Raw genomic sequence first — 18,313 nt, 5'->3', positions numbered from 1 at the left:
GTCCGACTAATGAAAAAAAAAGAATAGGAAGAATGGCTGCTAAGCTGAGGAAGTATGTGCAGCTAAGCAGCAAGTATTTACTGCTAACCTGGAAGAATGCAGCTAAGCTGAGGAAGTATGTGCAGCTAAGCAGCAAGTATTTACTGCTAACCTGGAAGAATGCAGCTAAGCTGAGGAAGTATGTGCAGCTAAGCAGCAAGAATTTACTGCTAACCTGGAAGAATGCAGCTAAGCTGACCAAAGAACCAAGCCCAAACTAAGTATCCCCACGGGGTGGTTGGAAAATAGTTGTTTATGTGCACCAATGAATAGGGGAGAATGACCCAGAGAGTATTTTTTTTGACAGCAGAAAAGGAGGAAGGGGGTTAAAGTTGGGAAAGAAATTCTGACCCCTTGCCAATGCCCGAATGACGTTTATCTCTATTTTGACTTTTCTGCAGACGACGGGTATCCCGAAGGATGTTTCTGTCATCTACTACGGATGTGCCTAGAAGACCAGGAAAGAAGAAGACATCTTTCTTTAATTGGTTTGTCTCCTTAGGGTTGCATGTGGCACCCGGAAGGGGAAAATGTGTCCCATGAAGGACGAGATGTATTTTGTGTTTTTGAAAGCAAAAATCATTTTCTAAGCCAGCTGACAAGAAGCTCGGAATGGGGGGTATTTTAGTTATGGTGTGAAAATGACCCACAAAAGGGAAATGTTTGAAAGAAAATGTTTTGTAGCTTGTCTAGGAGGCAGGGGTGTCAAATAAGAGGGAATGTCTCACAATTTATATGGAATACGGTATAAGAGAAAATGAGAAAAGAGGTTTTAAGGAAATGGATTGGTAGGAAATGTGTTAAACAGTAGAGACCTGTTATTTTACAAAAGAAACTCATTCCGTTTTATATTACAGGTATACGTCGAGGGACCTGCATGCCTTGGGAAATTAACGTTGAACCGCGTGAGGAGAGAGGGAGGTCGTAGAGAAACCCAGTTAAAGCCCGACGCTGAATTGTGTCTGCAAAAGACTCCCCCAACCCTGCATCCCCATGCTGAACTGTCCCCTCTTGTGGACCCATTGTACAATGAACCCTTTGTTGAAAGAGAGACACTCTGGGAGGAGAAATAAAAACGGAATGTCTTGTGAAAAGGAAAAAACAATGGACTTCTGATCTAAGCATCAAAAGAACCTGGGAGACCGACTGTGAAAACAGCACAATGACAAGGAAAAGGCAGCAGGACACAGACGGTCCACTAACGCCAAACAAAAGACAAATAAAATGGAAGATACAGAAAAGGAAAGAGTGTGGAAAAGAGGGAAGGACAAAGTGAAAACAATATGCATGGGCAGAAGAAGGGGATCAAGGAGAGACTGTACTTTGTTGGGGTGGGAGTTGCAGACAAGGTGTGACATACGAAGAGACAATGGGCTAATGGGTTGCCTCAAAGCTTGACCAAACCTCTCGAGTCTCACAATGGCTGTGAATCGTCCAAGGCATACAGTTAGATTAGAGGCACACAATTACAGGAAGTAGGGCTTACATGGAAGGAGATGACACGCACATGTTTGTTTTAAGAATGACAATACGTTAATATGTACCAAAGTGTAAGATTGTGTTAAGATGTGTTTAGATAAATATTAAGGAGAATAGACATTGGATATGGTTTAAAGTTGTTGTTTTACAAACAAAAAAACTTTCAATACGGGGGAGTGTACTGGAGGACCCGAATTAAAAATATATTGAATCAACAGCTGAATGAAGTGGAGGACACCCCCCCCACACTTAAACGTAAGCAGAGAAATTAGTATAAACTTATGTGGTGTTGTAATTATGTGAAAACGGTATTCATAATGTTAGTATATACATGTAGGCAAAAAGCATCCTGGTTATAATGTCGAAAATGTCATTATCATGATGGAGTAAGGTGGCAAGGCACAGAATGGACAGTAAGATTTCTGTACACAGACAGAAAATAATGCTGCCAAATACCTTTAATGAAAATGTGGCTAAAATGAGCAGAGACTGTAGTGTGAGGTAATTTTAAGGTTGAGACATTCAAGGGTAGCCTGCTGTCAGAACATTGACGAATAGCCAGTAACCAAACATTTAATTAGGCCTGGTCAAGAACCTTATCTGAAAAATCTAGCTGCACCAACGATAAATTGAGCAGAATACCGGAGGAGAAGTCAGACATGCATGCTAGAGCATATTTCATTCTGAAGGTTTAGTTTAATTAAAAATAATTGCCCAATGAGCTAATGTTTGATGATGAAGTTGCTTAAGACTGTGCAGGAAAGGTGGGGGCAGATTGCTCCCTCACATTTGCTTATAAAAATGAGCTCTGTGTGATGCTGAGGGGGGTTGAGGCTGGGAGCTCAACCATGGCACGAAGGCTGCTCTGTGGCAGCAGTCGCATGAAATAAAACTCTATGAACTTAACAGTCTCTTTGCCTAATCTTTGAGTTGTTCTTATTGAACTGTTTTGGAGTATGTGAATCCTGCACCCCAACCTCCTCGAGGTGCAGCTATCTTGTCTTAACGTATTCGAGGGCGAACTCTGATTCTATGGGCCCGTCAGAGGTCACTCGGTCCTTGTTTACAGTATGTTCCATTCTAAGGTTGTTTTTTTCAATAAGGGAAGGACCCAGGCTTCTTTTAAATTGATGGAACATGATTCAAAGGAGGCGTTTATTACAGCCGTGCTGAAAGGGGCGAGCTCCTCCACCGCATCTTTAATAACTATGGCTGGGCAAATGTCTCCATTTCATCTCGATGGTTTGAGGCTGGAAATTATTTTCTTTGCTTCGATTACTGTTATCGGGGCAAACTCAAACAGTGTGTGGTTTTGTAATGGGTTATCACTAGGCTCCAAAAATTAGGGGTCATGCGATGAACTAAGTTTTTTCTTCTCAATTTTCGATTAGAGTAGTGTAAATGTATCCAACAAGGCTTGCTGAATCTTAATGCACCATGTAGAGTCTTTAGTACAAGATTCTTGTGGTGGCACTGAGGATTCTAATTCATGAGGGATTGTGAACAGTTCTTTAGATTCAGAGTTGACATTGGCGATTCTTTCATTATAAGTGGTACTTTTAGTTTGGAAGATGGCAGTTTTATAAAAGTTTTAGGCAGTGGTGATGATATCTTTATTAGCAATTGTAGTTTATTTTTTCTCCAGTTTCCTTCTGCAGTTCTTTTAGTGCTATGCAACGTTTTAAGGTTGGTAGTGTACCAGGTGTTTGGATTTACGCATTTTTAGCGGGGCAATTTTGTCTATGTCCTGGGGCCTCATCACGACTTCGGCGGTAACCCTTAAATCCGGCGGTAGCGCTATTACCGCCGGATTTAAGGGTCCGCCGAATCAGGGCTTTGGCGGATTTCGCACCAGTTCTGAGCTGGGGGGAGATCGGCTGAATATTCGCGCTATTACTGCCGGCGGGAAATCCGCTGGCGGTATTAGCGCAAAGATTCCCCATTGAGCCCAATGGGGAATGGGGCATTCCCGAATGGGCTCAGTGGGGAATGGGGACTTACATTACCGCCGAACTCGTGATCCGGCGCTATTAGCGCCGGGGAGTTCGGCGGTAGGGCTAATACCACCTGCGCTAATAGCGTGAACGCCCAAGTCGTGATGAGGCCCCTGGTGTAGGGTGTCATTGTAGAGCTCAACTGATGCGGAGGGGTCCTTCTTGGCCAAGTTCGATTGATTGGTGATAGGGTGCAGTAAAAGCAGTATTCTTTCGATCTTTATGTTACATTTGTTTCTTGTGAGTGCTGGTGGTGCTTGGTTCAGGCAGGAATCTAGACTGGTGTATTCTGAATAGAGAAGGTGATAACACTGTGGTCTAACCAAGCGCAAAGTGTGTTGGCTAGAATCTTAATCTCGCACTTAGTGTCTGCTAACCGGACCAATGTTCTACCTTTACTATGTGTGGGGGTAGTTATTCTGTGAGTAAAACCTAAACCCGTTAAGGTATTGGCTAGTGATAAGGGTTGTCGTTTTTTGCATCATTGAAACCTAAGTTGAGGTCACCTAAAATCAAGATTTTGGAATTGTGTTTCGGATTCTAAGTGAGAAGCTGTATGATGTCTTCCTCGAATGAGGAGGTAGGTCCTGGGGGTCTGTAGATGAGTTGTATAGTTAGTGTACGGGAGGCCGTAAGCGGTAGTTTAATGGAGAGCAACTCTCCAGGTGGGAAGCTCTGGTTAGTTAGTTCTCTTATGCCTATCTGGTTTTTTGCAATGACAGCAACTCCTCCACCTCTGGAGGCATCTCTGTCCTTTCTAACGATGGTGTAGATGTCGGGGGAGGCAAAAGAGAGAAGTGGACCTACTGCTGCCTGGAGCCATGTTTTGGAAATTGCTTGGAAGTCCAAGTTATTAGTTACAATGAGGTCTGTGATATCGACTGCATGAGCAAGGAGAGATCTGGTGTTGATAAGGGCAACCTTGATTAAAGGGGTCGCTAAGTTCAGTCCTGCTGTTGGACTTAAGATGCTTGTATCAGTGTACTTATGTGTTTGGGGTGTGTAAGTCCTGATCAGAGTTTGGTTTGGTGCCTTAGGTTGAGTGGTATAGGTAGAAGTGCACAGAGTGTCTTTAACATGCTTGATAAGGGCCGAGACCTTAGATGAGGCAGAACCTCTGTGATCCTTTAAGGGTGCATCATCCTGTAGATAATTATGCTTGATCAGGTTATTGATGCAAGTTCTGGAGGAGTTGTATGTATCTCCTTTAGTGTGTGTTAAGTTATTATGTGTCTTGCGGCTTTTAGGGCAGTAAGTCAGTCGCTTGCGGTAATGTTGCGAGACGTGATCACAGTCTGCTGTTCCTTAGGTGAGCGGGGCAGGGTTTATTAGGCGTGGGCCTAGAGGCATATCGTAAGATCCATTGGGGGCGAGTGAGCGAGCCGAAGATGGTTAGCATTGACTCTTGTTCCCTTTGAAAGGGAGTTATTGCAGGCTGGAGCGCTGGGAGGAAGGCTGTAGGTGCTATGGACCATGGTAGAAGTGGTAGGGTGGACATGGCGAGTGTTACATAATATGTGGTTACCTTGGCTGAAGGGCCATCATCACTAGTGTAAAGTTTCCTGATAGAACCTTCCATTACTGACCAAGGTTAGGTACTGACAGAGGTTTGTGCATGCAAGTCCTTGGCTAAGACCTGAACATCGTGCAGGCTAATTATAAACTTTTACAGAACAGCATTGTAATGGACAGTGTAGTCAGTAACGAGAGTAGTTAGCGCAGCCAGAAGATATGTAGATAACAATATAGCAGTAGGTCTAGCTGTCTAGAGCACAAACTTCTAGCATCATCACAAATTAGCTATGTATATTATAAATCGCGCAAGTGCACCAGAGTGGTGCATGCGTATGGCACATTTCAGAGGATAGGTGGAGATTGGCGGGGAACAGTTCAAGAGCGATTTATATAATAGTCAATGCAAGAGCAACGTTACACTCACTTTTTCTGGCATGCTGAAAGGAGCATTCGGCGTGTTCAAGAGTTTACGCGTGGTCCAGGTGAATGCGGTCAGAAGCTCATAGTTTAACGTGAGGTTAGGGGGTGTCAGAGAACAGTCTTGGTAGCGTGGCGTAGTCACGCACTGACAGGCACAGACAGGGGCCGTCTTCATGGGGCCTTACTCAACGGGGCCGACTCCCTCCTTCTGGCAGACTGGGATTGGTAGAAGAAGGAACTTGTTGCTAGGCAACGTGTTTAAACAAACTTGATATGAGGTGGCGATGCAGTAGTGCTCTGGCCATTTCGGAATGTTGGGGGAACTTAGCGAATTCTCTCGATGCAGCATGGAGCACACAAAGCTGCTTTGCGTGTTTTGATGAGGGCAAGCAGGTAAATGCTTTCCAGGGACTACCTCTTGTTTCTTCTTCATTGAGGGCAACGCATGAGCAGCAGGTGGTGCGTCGATGAAAGGACACCGGCACAGCTTCTAAAATAGCTGGGGCCATGGTCGTTGCTGATGAAGGCTGCTCCCGCAGCGCAGTGGTGAAAGGGATCCTGCCGGAGACCCCAAAAGCATAAAACCGAACAGCACAGAGAACCAAAGATTACAACAAGTGAGCACATCCAACAATTACAAAAAGCGCTGCACTATGAAGACATCCTAGTGATCTCATCAGCTGAATGAACTCAACCAAACTTGAATAAGTCAGTCTGAGAGGTCGCTGATTGGCTGGATGAATTTGAGGAATACATGTATTATTCAACCCCAGATCCTGATTGGATGACAAATATTATTTCCCATTCCCTCAGTAGTGACTTCACTTCTGTAAATTGCTGAGAGGTACACCGAATTTTGGTTTTTACCAAGTGCATTCAGGATACTGAGGACAACCAGGGAATGGACGATCAAGTCCTATAAACTGGGAGCGAGCTCTTTCCCTGAGAGCTAGAATGCTGAGCAATGGATGTGCTATAGAACCCCAGAGATAAGGGTAACGGGTGGCAGGTTAGACTCTTGATGGACCATGAAACCACAACATGGCTATCTGGACATGCCAACACCAATACCCGGATAATGAGATTGCTTTTCAGACTGCAGCCTTACTTATATATGTTTCAAAATCTAGAGGGGGAACAATTGGTCACAACACACTATGGAGGATCCGCGCATTGGGGAGGGGTACAGGTGGGTAGACTTCACTCTAAGGGTAAGGGTATCTAATGAAGTCAGATATCTAACCCCCTCCCAAGGACTGAAGAGGACTCTGAAGCTCAGGAAAGCCAGCCTACCAGGGAATATCACCACCGCTAGGAGCTACATGGACGCAGTACAGGGTGAGCGCTGCGGGCAGCCCTGGGAGTCTGGGACCAGGCCTTGCTCTTGCAGATGTAGGCCAAGAGCTAGAGGTCTCAGAGTGTGATGCTATACCAACACCCCCCTCCCTGTGCTTACATGCACCCAGGGAAGGTGAGCCTATCCATAATAAGGTCAGGTAGAGACAGCGCTTGGCCCAAGAAGCGGCATTCCACTCTGTACCGTAACCTAAGGATTCTGGGAGACCCAAAGAGCGAGAGCCTAGCATTAAGATCCAGACCCTGTGTAAAGGTCCTATGCCTGTGAAGAAAATTCAGCCGGATCTTGCATGCTAGAAAGGATCTCTGGGGATGATGTGAGATTTCCCACCTAGCACTGATAACGGTATCACAATCAAATGGAGGTACAGAGGACCGCTGTGAGGATCCAACTATGTACCAGGCTCATGGGAAGTGCGTGCAGCTACTGAAGCATCAAGCAGGCAGCGAGTCCGAAAGCAATGTCTCTGCAGGAGGCGAGGAGCTCCAGGAGAGCCGAGCGAAGCTAGGAAACAGAGATGGCTTTTGCACTTGGATTCAAGATGCCTGCTGGGCTTGATAGAGCTTGGTAAGCAGTGGACCCAAAAGAGGAGGGAACAATCACATTATCAGACCAATCAGTAGGATATAAACCAATCAGATACATTCTTAGAAAACAATGGGAAGTAGAGGCTCACAAAAGGCCAAAGGAAGGCAAAGACAGGACCTCAGTCCTCCAGTAACCAGCAGACCAGAAGGAGCAAGGCAGTCATCATTCGGGACCTGAGCTGGAAAGCATGAAGTAGAGCCAGATGAGGTGAGAGTGCTGCTCCAGCTTTCTAGGCTGGACAAGGTGCTGATGCTGGAAGTCCTGAAGGATCAGACAGTTCAGAAACCCTGGAAATATGTAAGTGACTGAGACTGCTTAACAGTGGAACAAGCACTATAACTTTTGATTATGCAAAGGGCACAATATTCCTTAAGACTGAGAGTGACACTACATCTCTTGTGAGCCCAGGCTGAGAAAGCAGTGCCTGGGCAGTATTCTCTTTAGACAGTGAGATGACCATACAATATGAGAAGGACCAGTATCCCTAAGGGAGTGAGATAATTAGGAGGACCAGTATCCCTATGAAAGTGACAACATAGGGTGGGCAGTATATCTAAGGGTACGAGAAACATAGGAGGACCAGTATCCCTATGCGAGACAGATAATTGGATGGATAGTATCTCTAAGGGAGCAAGCACGTTAGGAGAATGAGTATCCCTAAGGGAGCAAGCACCTTAGGAGAATGAGTATCCCTATGGGAGCAAGAACATTAGGGGGAGTATCCCTAAGGAAGCAAGAACCTTAAGAGGACCAGTATCACAAGGCAAGTGAGAACATTATGTGGGGGAATAGTAGCCCTAATGGAGTGAGAACCTTTGGAGGACAAGTATCCCTATGCAAGTGAGAGCATAACGGGGGAATATCCCTAAGGGTTTGAGAACCTTAGGAGGACCAGTATCCCTATGACAGTGAGAACATTAAGGTGGCAGTACACCTAAGGGAACGAGAACCTTAGGAGGACCAGTATCCCCATGAGAGTGAGAACATTAAGGGGGCAGTACACCTAAGGGAACGAGAACCTTAGGAGGACCAGTAACCCCATGAGAGTGAGAACATTAAGGTGGCAGTACACCTAAGGGAACGAGAACCTTAGGAGGACCAGTGTCCCTATGACACTGTGAACATATGGGGGGGCAATACACCTAAAGGAGCAAGAACCTTAGGAGAATCAGTATCCCTAGGTGAGTGAGAGCATTGGGTGGGTATTATCCCTAAGGGAGCGAGAACCTTATGAGGACCAGTATCACAAGGGGAGCGAGAACATTAGGCGGGGGAATATTATCCCTAATGGATCAAGAACCTTAGGAGGACCAGTACCTCTATGAGAGTAAGAATATTAGGAGAACCAGCATCTCTGTGAGCGTGATAACATTAGTGCGGATCATATCCCTAAGGGAGTGAGAACCTTATGGGGACAAGTATCACAGGGGAGCGAGAACATTAGGGGGAGAAGCATCCCTAAGAGAGAGAACCTTACGGGACCAGTATCCTGAAGAGAACAAAACCCTTAGAGGGACCAGTATACCTATGAGAGTGAACTCATTAATATGCAAAGGGCTCAACATAGGACAATTCACCTCTCACTCGCACACAATAATGTGCAGTTTGCCTGTCATGCAGCTGTGTTCCATGCCCTTACATACCTGTATAATAAACATACAGCTTTCTTACATACACAGACACACAGATATACACACAAACACACCCGCACACAAGCACTGTAATGTTAGTGAATGCAAAAAAAATATACCAAACAGTATTATTTATGCACACCAATCTCCCATTTCCCTTGTACACACCATAGGAGGCACACATATATGTACCTTTCCAATTTTTGCAGGTAATCAAACTGGAAGTCCTGTGGATTTACTTGGGAAACCACTTGCACTCATTTTGCTTGAAATGAAGCTGCATGTTACACCTCTGTGTAGATGTATACTAAGCACACATACACACACACACACACACACACACCGCAAAAAAGCCATCTATCAAATACAAAGGAAACAAACAGTTGTGTTTGACTAACATCACATTTAGCTTTTTTAGGCCATACAATTCTAACATGTCTCTTACTTTCCTTTGTTTGCTTTTACTGAAAGGGGGTTATTTTATAAAACTAATGCAACTTGCATGCAGGACAACCAATGTTAGGCCTTGCGTGTTGCTGATCCCCTGTAGGACATTTTCAACACTGACAACGGGAATGTAATTGCGAAGTGTAACTCAAGGTGACAGCATCTTCACTCTTACCTCTGCTCTCCGCTTTACCCCTGGGGTTTCACGCTGGATTCCACTGGAAGATGCCCGCCTCGCACTAAGTGCAGCACAAGGCATACTCCAAAGGGGTGCATTGGAGGAAAATCTTATGCAAGTGTAAATGTGAGTGCTCTTCCAAGACAGCTGAAGAGTACACAGCAGACTCCCCTTGGAAGAGCACACACATTGGGTGAATCATTGCATGAGGGTTAAACGCAGTACCCCTCCATGTAATGGTGAAAATTACACCAAACTGTTCTTCCACATGAAAGACATTTCTCTTTCAACTGTTCCAGGAACAGATCCATGTGGTCTTGAAAGCGAGCACAAAAATCCTGTCTCTGCAAGATCCTGTGGTGTTATTCGCTTAAAAAGAATCTGCATCCCCTCGTGCAGCTAAAAACAGATTAACAATTTAAAAAACTGAAGAATGCTACCATGAACCATGTGCGCTGTACCCATCAAAATATATACAAAGTCTATAACGTGTTAATCCAAGAAACTGACACATCTCCAAGCTGGTTTTACAATATTGAATGTCTTATTGTTCTGGTATGCTGCCGACACGTGTTTCGACCCTTTGACACTGGTCTTCTTCAGGGCTTTGCTTTTTCACCTTCTTATTTTGACAATGGGTATGCTTGAATTGCAGTTTCCTTTTTTTCATAAGACAATCAAAAGCCACCCTTTATAGTGGCATGCAAACGAGAAAGGTTTAAACAGTCTCACAGTTCTTAACAATACATCTGTCTGTTGGCTGTCTACCTCCAGATCACCTGTTGGCTTATTCATCGCGGCATTCTGCCAGGAACAGATGGGAAATCAGCATATACCTCTACCTGAGATGGAGAAGGCCCTTAATTCAAGAAGAAGACAGACTGAACACATTGTGAGTGCACTCCGACACAGACGATTGTGTCATTAGAACCTAAACTCTGATGCTGGGGTGCATCCTTGCTGATCTCTGCAACCACTCCATTGCTACTGTTTCTTTTCCATCCTCCCTCAAGTAGTCCCTTGTGCGCCCCTCCTTAAAATAACTCTCTACAGACCCTTCCTGCCCAGCCAACTACCAATCCATTTCCATCACCCCCTTCCTGGGAAACTGCTCAAGAAACTGGCCCTCTCCCAACTCAATGCTCTTACCAAACTTGTTGGCGGTCTACACGACCTGGATTCCAAGCATCCAGAGGCACGCAAACTGCTCTTCTGAACACCCATGAAGAACTTCTCACATCCTTGGATTCCAACCCCCCTGCTGTCCTCATACTTCTTGTTCTCTCTTCTGCACTTCACAAAGTAGACCACCTCATAAAAAGGCTCCATGATACCCTTGGTATCTCAGAGCAGGCACTGGACCGACTTACCTCCTTTCTAACTGACCGTTCCTCCAAAATCATTCTGGGCCCTTTGTCCTCCTCTACTTCCGCTCCCCCCTGTGGCATCCAACAGGGCTTCATTCTCTCGCCCTGGCACTTTAACATATACCTTTCCCTGCAGGCATGCCTCATTCCCTCCTTCTTCCCCAACTTCCAGTACTGCACTGACGACACACAACTATTCTTCACACTTCCTAATGACGCCCTTGCACATTCCCTGACTGCCTCTTTGCCATCCATGCCCGCTGCACTGCTTATGACCGATGCCTCAATGCCGGCAAAACAGAGATTCTCCCTATTGGGTCCCCTGCACCCAACTTCTTCCCTTCACTCAGGCCTTCCTCCATGGGCTCCCCCCGGCCCCTCCTCTGTAGCCAGGAATCTAAGAATCATCTTCGATTCCTCCCTTTGCTACATCCCTCATATTCAGGACGTTGTCAAGAAGTCCCACTTTCATCTCTTCCTTCTCAAAGGAACTCTACCCTTCCTCACCTTCCCCCAGAGACTCAAGGTTACCCGATCTCTGGTTCTCTCCAGGCTAGACTATTGCAACAGCCTCCTCCTTAATCTTCTTTCCTCCACCCTGCGACCCCTCCAGCTAACCCAGAATAGGGCAGCAAGACTTATCTTTGGCCTTAAGCCCAGGGATGGCATCTCTCCTGTCCTAAAAAGCCTTCACTGGCTCATGGTCTCAGCACGGATTAAATTCAAATCACTCTGCATCACCCACAAGACTAGCTGGGGGCGGGGACCACACTTTCTTCAGCGCTTCCTGTCCAAATGCTCTCATGCTAAACTCCTCTGTTCCTCTGGCACCAACTCCCTCTCGTGTGAAGTGGTTTGCTAAACAGAGAGCTGGTGGTCGATCACTTTCCCCAAAGGGCTGCCCTTCTGTGGAACAGCCTCCCTCTCCTTCTGCGTCTTCAGCAGGCCCTCAAGTTCCTAAAAAGCCTCAAGACTTTGGTCTTCACTTCTTCCTTCTCCTCCCCTCTTCCCTGCTAATCATACAGTAGCATGACTGATGTGCAGGGCCCGTATGTACCCTCGGGGCCCTGACCCTCCACATCCCTCATCCCAGCCGCTGTCTATTAACTGCACTTACCTAAGCTCACCCTCCCCTCGGGAGGTTGCACTTACGTTTTTCTCTTATTAGCACTTCACCCCGAGCACTTCTCCATGAGCACCTCAGCACCTCTTGCTTTACCCCTCTCCCCTCTGCACTTGCACGTTCTGAACAGTCACAAGGCATCGTAGGTTTGTCTCCCGCTCCCGGTTAGTCTCACTAGTTTTTTGTACTATTAATTCAATTATTTATCTCTGTTGTAATTCATTGTCTACCTTCCCCTTTCCATACCCTTTTGCCCTGTGGGCGCTTTGAAACAGTTTTGCTAATTGTATAAGCGCCAAACAAGTGACCAATAAATAAATAAATAAAATCCGAGTGCAGGCCTTCCTCGTCCGACTCCATAACATCATAGAATAAGGACTGTGACGAAGGTAATGCATAAGGTGTGAATTTCATGGGCCTGCATCTTTCACCGAGCATCCGAAAACTGGCGCAATATCCATATGCTCAAAGCAGGGCGCCGCACGGGCCCTCACTCCACCATGGCACGAAAGACTCTCAGTGACACTGGTTCAATTTCAAACAGTAAACACAATATTCTTCAAACCGTAGGGCATAGATGGTTCTCTCTCTACTCACCCCGCAGTCATTGGCACCATCTCCACACATGGCCACGAAGTAGCTGCAAGGAAAGAAGACACGCATTCAGATGTGGTGAGGCGCAAGCGTTCCTGGGAAGGTGGAAGCCTTTCATTTATGGGCATTTCTTCCCAGAGGCCCAAAAGAAAGAGGGTGGAGTATGAGGGGGATATGGCAAGGGGCTCACAGGGGGGGGAAGCAATACCGAGGGCACAGGGAAACTTTCACAGCAGGCCTGGTAGGGCAGGCTGGCGAGGAGTGTAGACAGAACCGAGGAGTTTCAGTGGCTGTTAGGTTCAGAATTGTCAGCTTAGTGTCCCTTCACTTTTAAAGGTGTTTCTAAAAGCATACAAGATGCAGGTTTTGATGTCTTTTAGTGGACTCACTGGAAATACTGCGCAGAGATGGAACACAGCCTTAGTTTACAACGTCCCATGACTTCTTCGTCAGATGGTGCAGCGTGAAATGATTCGTAAAAAGAAAGCCACCGTGCAGTTTGTTCAGAAAATGAAGAATAACCTTGCATTTTATATTTCATTGGCTGAAGGAAGAGTATGCTTGCAATGTGGGTTTGGAAACTGCTGCCTTATCTAAAAAGCCATAAAACCTCTTGGAAACAGGGAAGTAGCTGGATCTAACAAGTGCACATTTTGATCTGAAAGTTACATTTAACAAAAAAGAGAAAACAAATCCTTTTCACATTTCACTGTTACGTTAGGCCCAGGCAGTGTTAAAGTGGGACCCTGTGGTTTCCTGAAATGACTGATGTCATTTTGGAAATGAGGGGTTTAAAAACACATAATTAAGAAACAGGGTCAGTAGTCTATTTTCCTCACACCACAGTAGAACATTCAGGCATATTCATAAAAGGTGTTCTGCACATTTCTTTTTTCTTCCTTATTTGGAGTCTGTAGCCGTGGCTACAGCTCGAACTGCAATGCTCCTGTGTGTGCTTCACGCATAGTCACTGTGCCGATTCCTTCATGAGTACTCCGGGGATCCCAACCATATTCAAGTTTAAGACAAACCCGGAGCACCCGTCTTTCCCCTCCACACATCATCTCCCCACTCCTCATTAGGGGAAACCCCCTTCAACCACTGGCAGTTACAGTACCTCCTGGCCCTGACACCCACGCTCTCATCGAACATTTCCACAGTGCTTCCAGGGGCATTTGAACTCGAGGTGGGCTCTGAAGGGGCATAGTCCAACGGGCAGCAGGTAAGGGCCATGGACGCCCTGTAGGCATCCCTTTGCAGTGATCATCACCCTCTCACCCGGGGTGATCCCTGCATCTCTTCCATAAATGGATGCTTGGCAGGTGCAGGAGACACCATTATGGAAGAAAAGGTATTTTTTCTAAAGGTTGAAACTCTAGCACATGCGAGAGAGCTTCAAACTTTAGGAAAATAAGACCTTGCCCTGTAGTGGTGTCATCGGCTGGGGGCCAGGGGATTTTAGGAAACCACGGCAGCCCCCGTCTTAAACACATTTTTCATAGACTGCCGGGGTTCAGCCCCGGTTAGCCCCAGCCCACTTAAAGCCCTGCATTTCCCTCCTCTCTTCTCAGCTCCTCGGTCCCCATCCTATACGTCACTCTCCAAGCAGTTCCCAATGTTTAATGCAGATGTGATGTTTCACACTGCAGTGTGTGCAGGGTTCCTTGTTTCCATTATACACTGCCCCAGTACGCCTTTAGAGCCCAGAGCCCGTTGCAGAGATGCTTCTCTTGAAAGCTGTCCCAGGACACATCTGCAGCCAATGGGGGTTGCTACCTCTATCTGGTACCAGGACAACCAATCACAAAGGAAAGACCTTCCCTAAGTTTGACACAACAATCTGCATTGAAATTCCACATATACACTTCTATTAATGCACTTATATTGCCAACAGCAGTACAGAGACATTAAGAACTGCACTTGCATAGACACAGAAGAAAGAAACAGCACCTCATATAAGCGCGTTTATTCTTGGGCCTCCAACACATGTTGCTTGAACTGTGGCATTTACAAGCCCAGTCTTTCGTGTGCATGGCTGTAGTGCACTTTCCTGAGCACTCACGGCGCGTGGTGTAATGGCTCCGGGTGCATCGCCCACGCCACGCTCAGCCGACACTCAGGTTCGAGTCACTGTGTCAGGCTAGGAAGTGGGATTTGCTTAATTTAACAATCTAGACATAAGTGACCTGAACTGCAGGCATTCACTATTGCTGGGATGTGCCGAGTTTTCTATCAACCGAGTAAAGCAGAGTGCAGTGAGGGCTCTGCTGCAACAGGGGGCAGACTCGGCCTCAGACTCTGCTGGAATCCACCTGCCTTCCTGTGCGTGCAAGGGTCTGTCCTCAGCGTGAGCCTCACCTCCCCACCCCTGGAATGCAGCGATGCAGCGATCACACTGCAAGCCCTCAGCCCCTGTGCTCTTCAAAGACACTCGAAACATGCTTGGAAAACAATTATGTGTCCGTATGTTACAAATGCTCAAATCAGGGAGACAGCCCTGTCCAGCTGCAGGGATCAACCTGAAACCTGAGGAGCCCAAGAGCTCTTCCATTATCTAATATGTACCTATGTATGTATTTGTTTATTTATACAGGAGGAACAACGCTCTTTTGATCACAAAAGAACGTACAATAGATCAGAAATCAGATTTGACGGGAAACAGTGAGCTTTTTACAATGGGATGAGTTTGAGGGACATTCTGACCAGGTTGTGGAGGGGAGTAAATGCAACAGTCACCAGCGACAATATATAAGTAGAAATACTTTGATTAAGGTAAAAAAACATTGGACTTTTTAAGTGCAGGTCTGCAGGTTGTCCAACTGTATTAGGGATGTGACCATAATGGGTGAAGTGCTAGACAGGAGGCAGAGGAAGTGAGGGACAGAAGCAGGTTAGAGGCGAGGGAATAATGTTAGCTAGCAGGCAGATGTGAGGTAGGTTAAGAGGATAACTCAGAGGTGAGGAGGTAGACTTTTAGTTTGGTTTTGAACAACTCAGTGTGGACTCTTTCTCGGATGTCCGGGGGAAGAGTATGCCATGCAAGTGGAGTAAGAGGAGGGAACGAGTGGAAGTGAGAGGAAGCACAGTGAGGGTGAGGAGCCGCAAGGGTAGTCAAGGAGGCCAAGCAGAGATTACGAGAAGGATTGTAGAGTTGGCTAGAGGACGATAGATACAGTGGTGCTTACTGTGAATAGACCTGTGAATCAGAAGATATTTAAATCTAGCCCTGTTTTGCATCATCAGCCATCCCGCCTGGTGATGGCACGAGGAAGCAGGTGTGAAGTGAGGGAGTTCAAAGAGAATCCTGGTAGCAAAGTTAATGATCATGTTGAAAGGACAGAAAGCATCATTGGGGAGACCAAAGAGCACGCTAGCACAGTAGTCAAGTTTAGAGAAGACAAGTTTGGTTAAGATGCTTGGCGGTGTTGAAAGGAAGGAGGTGCCTGATTTTCCTTATATTGAGGAGGCTGAGGCGAGCCGCTTTGATATTTTTCGAGATGAAAGTAGAGAAACCATGAGATGAGACTGAGGTTTCTAGCTAAGGAAGAGTAGGGAAGAGTGTATGGTGGGAATTGGATAGGCAGGGAAAGAGAGGAGAGAGTGTTTGGCAGGGAAGAAGAGCACCTCTGTTTTGGTGGAGTTTAACATCAGAGAGTGCCAAGCCATCCAATATTTGATGGCAGAGAGACAGTTGTATATTTTGATAGAGAGATCAGAGGAGAGCTCAGGAAAAGAGAAGAAGATGTGGATGTGGCCGTAAAGAGTTTGTACGAGAATCCAAAGGAGGACATTAGTGCCCCAAGAGCAGAGGGGCAGTGTGTAAAGAGGAGATGACCCAAAATAGAGCCTTGTGGAACACCAACAGTTAGAGGAGTGAGTTGAGAGGTGCTGTTGCTCCAGGAGACAGAGAATTGGCGTGTGCAAGGTAGGATTCAATCCAGGAAAGGGCTTGATCGTGAAACCCAAGAAGAAAGAGAGTATTTAGGAGATCAGAGGGATTGACAGTCGCAAAGGAAGCGGACAGGTCATAGTGAATTAGGATAGATAGGTTGGAGTGCTTAGCAGAGGTGATGAAGGTGGACATATTCATGAGTGAAGTTTCCATGGAATGACATGAGTGAAAACCTGCTTGTAGGGTGGTCTTGAAGGTTGTGGATGTCTAACAAATGTGTGAAACAGTTGAACACCACCCTGTCAATCACTAATAGATCTTGCAACTGGGATCCTGACCACTGTATAATTCTGGGGGTCATGTTCCATGAAGTGTAAATCTCACGCAGGTGAGCACCAATGTTAGGATCTATGTGTTGTTTGGTCCCCTGCATGCAATTTTAAACATTTCCAAAACAGAGTCTACACGTGAAGAGAAAGTCAGGTGACATCACGATTACTCTTCACTTCTAGGCTGAAATAATGCCTGAAAATATTGCTTTGCAGATGCAATGTATGATTCCAAGAATCTGCCTGCCTTTATCAGGTGTTTGTATTTAAAAACATGATGTCACTTACAACAGAAATGACTTACAAAGTAGACAATAAGAGAGAGCGGAGGCAGTACAGGGATAAGGCACTGTTACATAAGATAGCTGGTGGATTAAATGCTGTATAGACAGAGGTGAAAGGGCATAAGTACATAAACCCAGGACATTACAACATGTTAATCATTTGGAGAATTAGTTTGTTATATACATGGAGTAGCATGACGGCATATGTCAAGAGAGAAGGGTTGGGCAGTTTGTTTGGATTGGAGGGTGGAGGGACTTGGGGTGCGTCTCCATTTCTAGAAGATAGAGTTTGAGTTGTGTTTTAAAGAGTTCCACTGATGATATGCCTTTGATGTGATCCTCTTCTCTCTCCTTCCAGCCTGCTTGAGATTTAACTGCAGGAGGTTCAAAATGATCCTGGAGGGGCATTAAAGTGAGGCAAGTAAGGACAAAGTGTGAACATGGAAGAAGGAATGGGGTGTGCGCGGGGCTTAAAAGGTTGTGAGGATTCAAAGCGGGAAGGTGGTGTGGACGATCCAGTGTCACAGATAGCTGAAAGGTCGAGACGGATAAGAATTGAGAAGAGGTCTGTGTTAACAAGCATTTTCAATGAGGATGAGCCTAGTCTCGGTGGAGATTTGGACCGGAATCCAGATTGGAGTGGGTGAGCAAATGAGTGCACCTCGAGAGAGAGTTGTCAGGTTCTAGATGGGGGAGAGTCCATAGGACTCAATCCATTTTGAACCTGCATAAACAAACATTTCAAGCAGGCTGAAAAGACAGAGCAGGAGACCACAGCAGAAGGTGTCTGTTCTCTGCATTCACAAAGAATGAAAATGGTCTGGAGGAGTGACTAAGGTATGAAAACGTTAGAAAGTGGTCCCTTCCCAATGCGTCCCATATACACTTATTGAATAGAACCTCAGCAAAATGCACCTATTTAATCCTTTGTCATGTTTTAGTGTGTGCATTACAGAATGGCACCCTGTAAACGCTTTGAGCCCGGTTTTCTTAACCCTGTTCTGATCCCAAAGGAGTAAATAAAGGCACTGTCCACAAGAATACAATATTCTTTCTGGTTTTGCACCAAAAGGAGT

At 45.9% G+C, this 18,313-nt stretch overlaps 1 protein-coding gene across 2 annotated transcripts in view; it reads right to left on the bottom strand.

Moving 5' to 3' along the window:
• LOC138491101 (probable cation-transporting ATPase 13A4) overlaps positions 1-18,313 on the bottom strand; it is a 978,968-nt gene that overhangs the window by 206,346 nt on the left and 754,309 nt on the right. For both annotated transcript variants that reach the window (XM_069617419.1, XM_069617420.1), the window contains exon 22: positions 12,736-12,778. In XM_069617419.1, the coding sequence (XP_069473520.1) occupies positions 12,736-12,778 (43 nt within the window). The remainder of the gene's footprint in view (positions 1-12,735; positions 12,779-18,313) is intronic.

Source organism: Ambystoma mexicanum, chromosome 10 (assembly GCF_040938575.1).
Source record: "Ambystoma mexicanum isolate Mex_15411 chromosome 10, UKY_AmexF1_1, whole genome shotgun sequence".
Taxonomy (NCBI): Eukaryota; Metazoa; Chordata; class Amphibia; order Caudata; family Ambystomatidae; genus Ambystoma; species Ambystoma mexicanum.
This window is presented reverse-complemented; position numbering and strand designations above follow the sequence as displayed.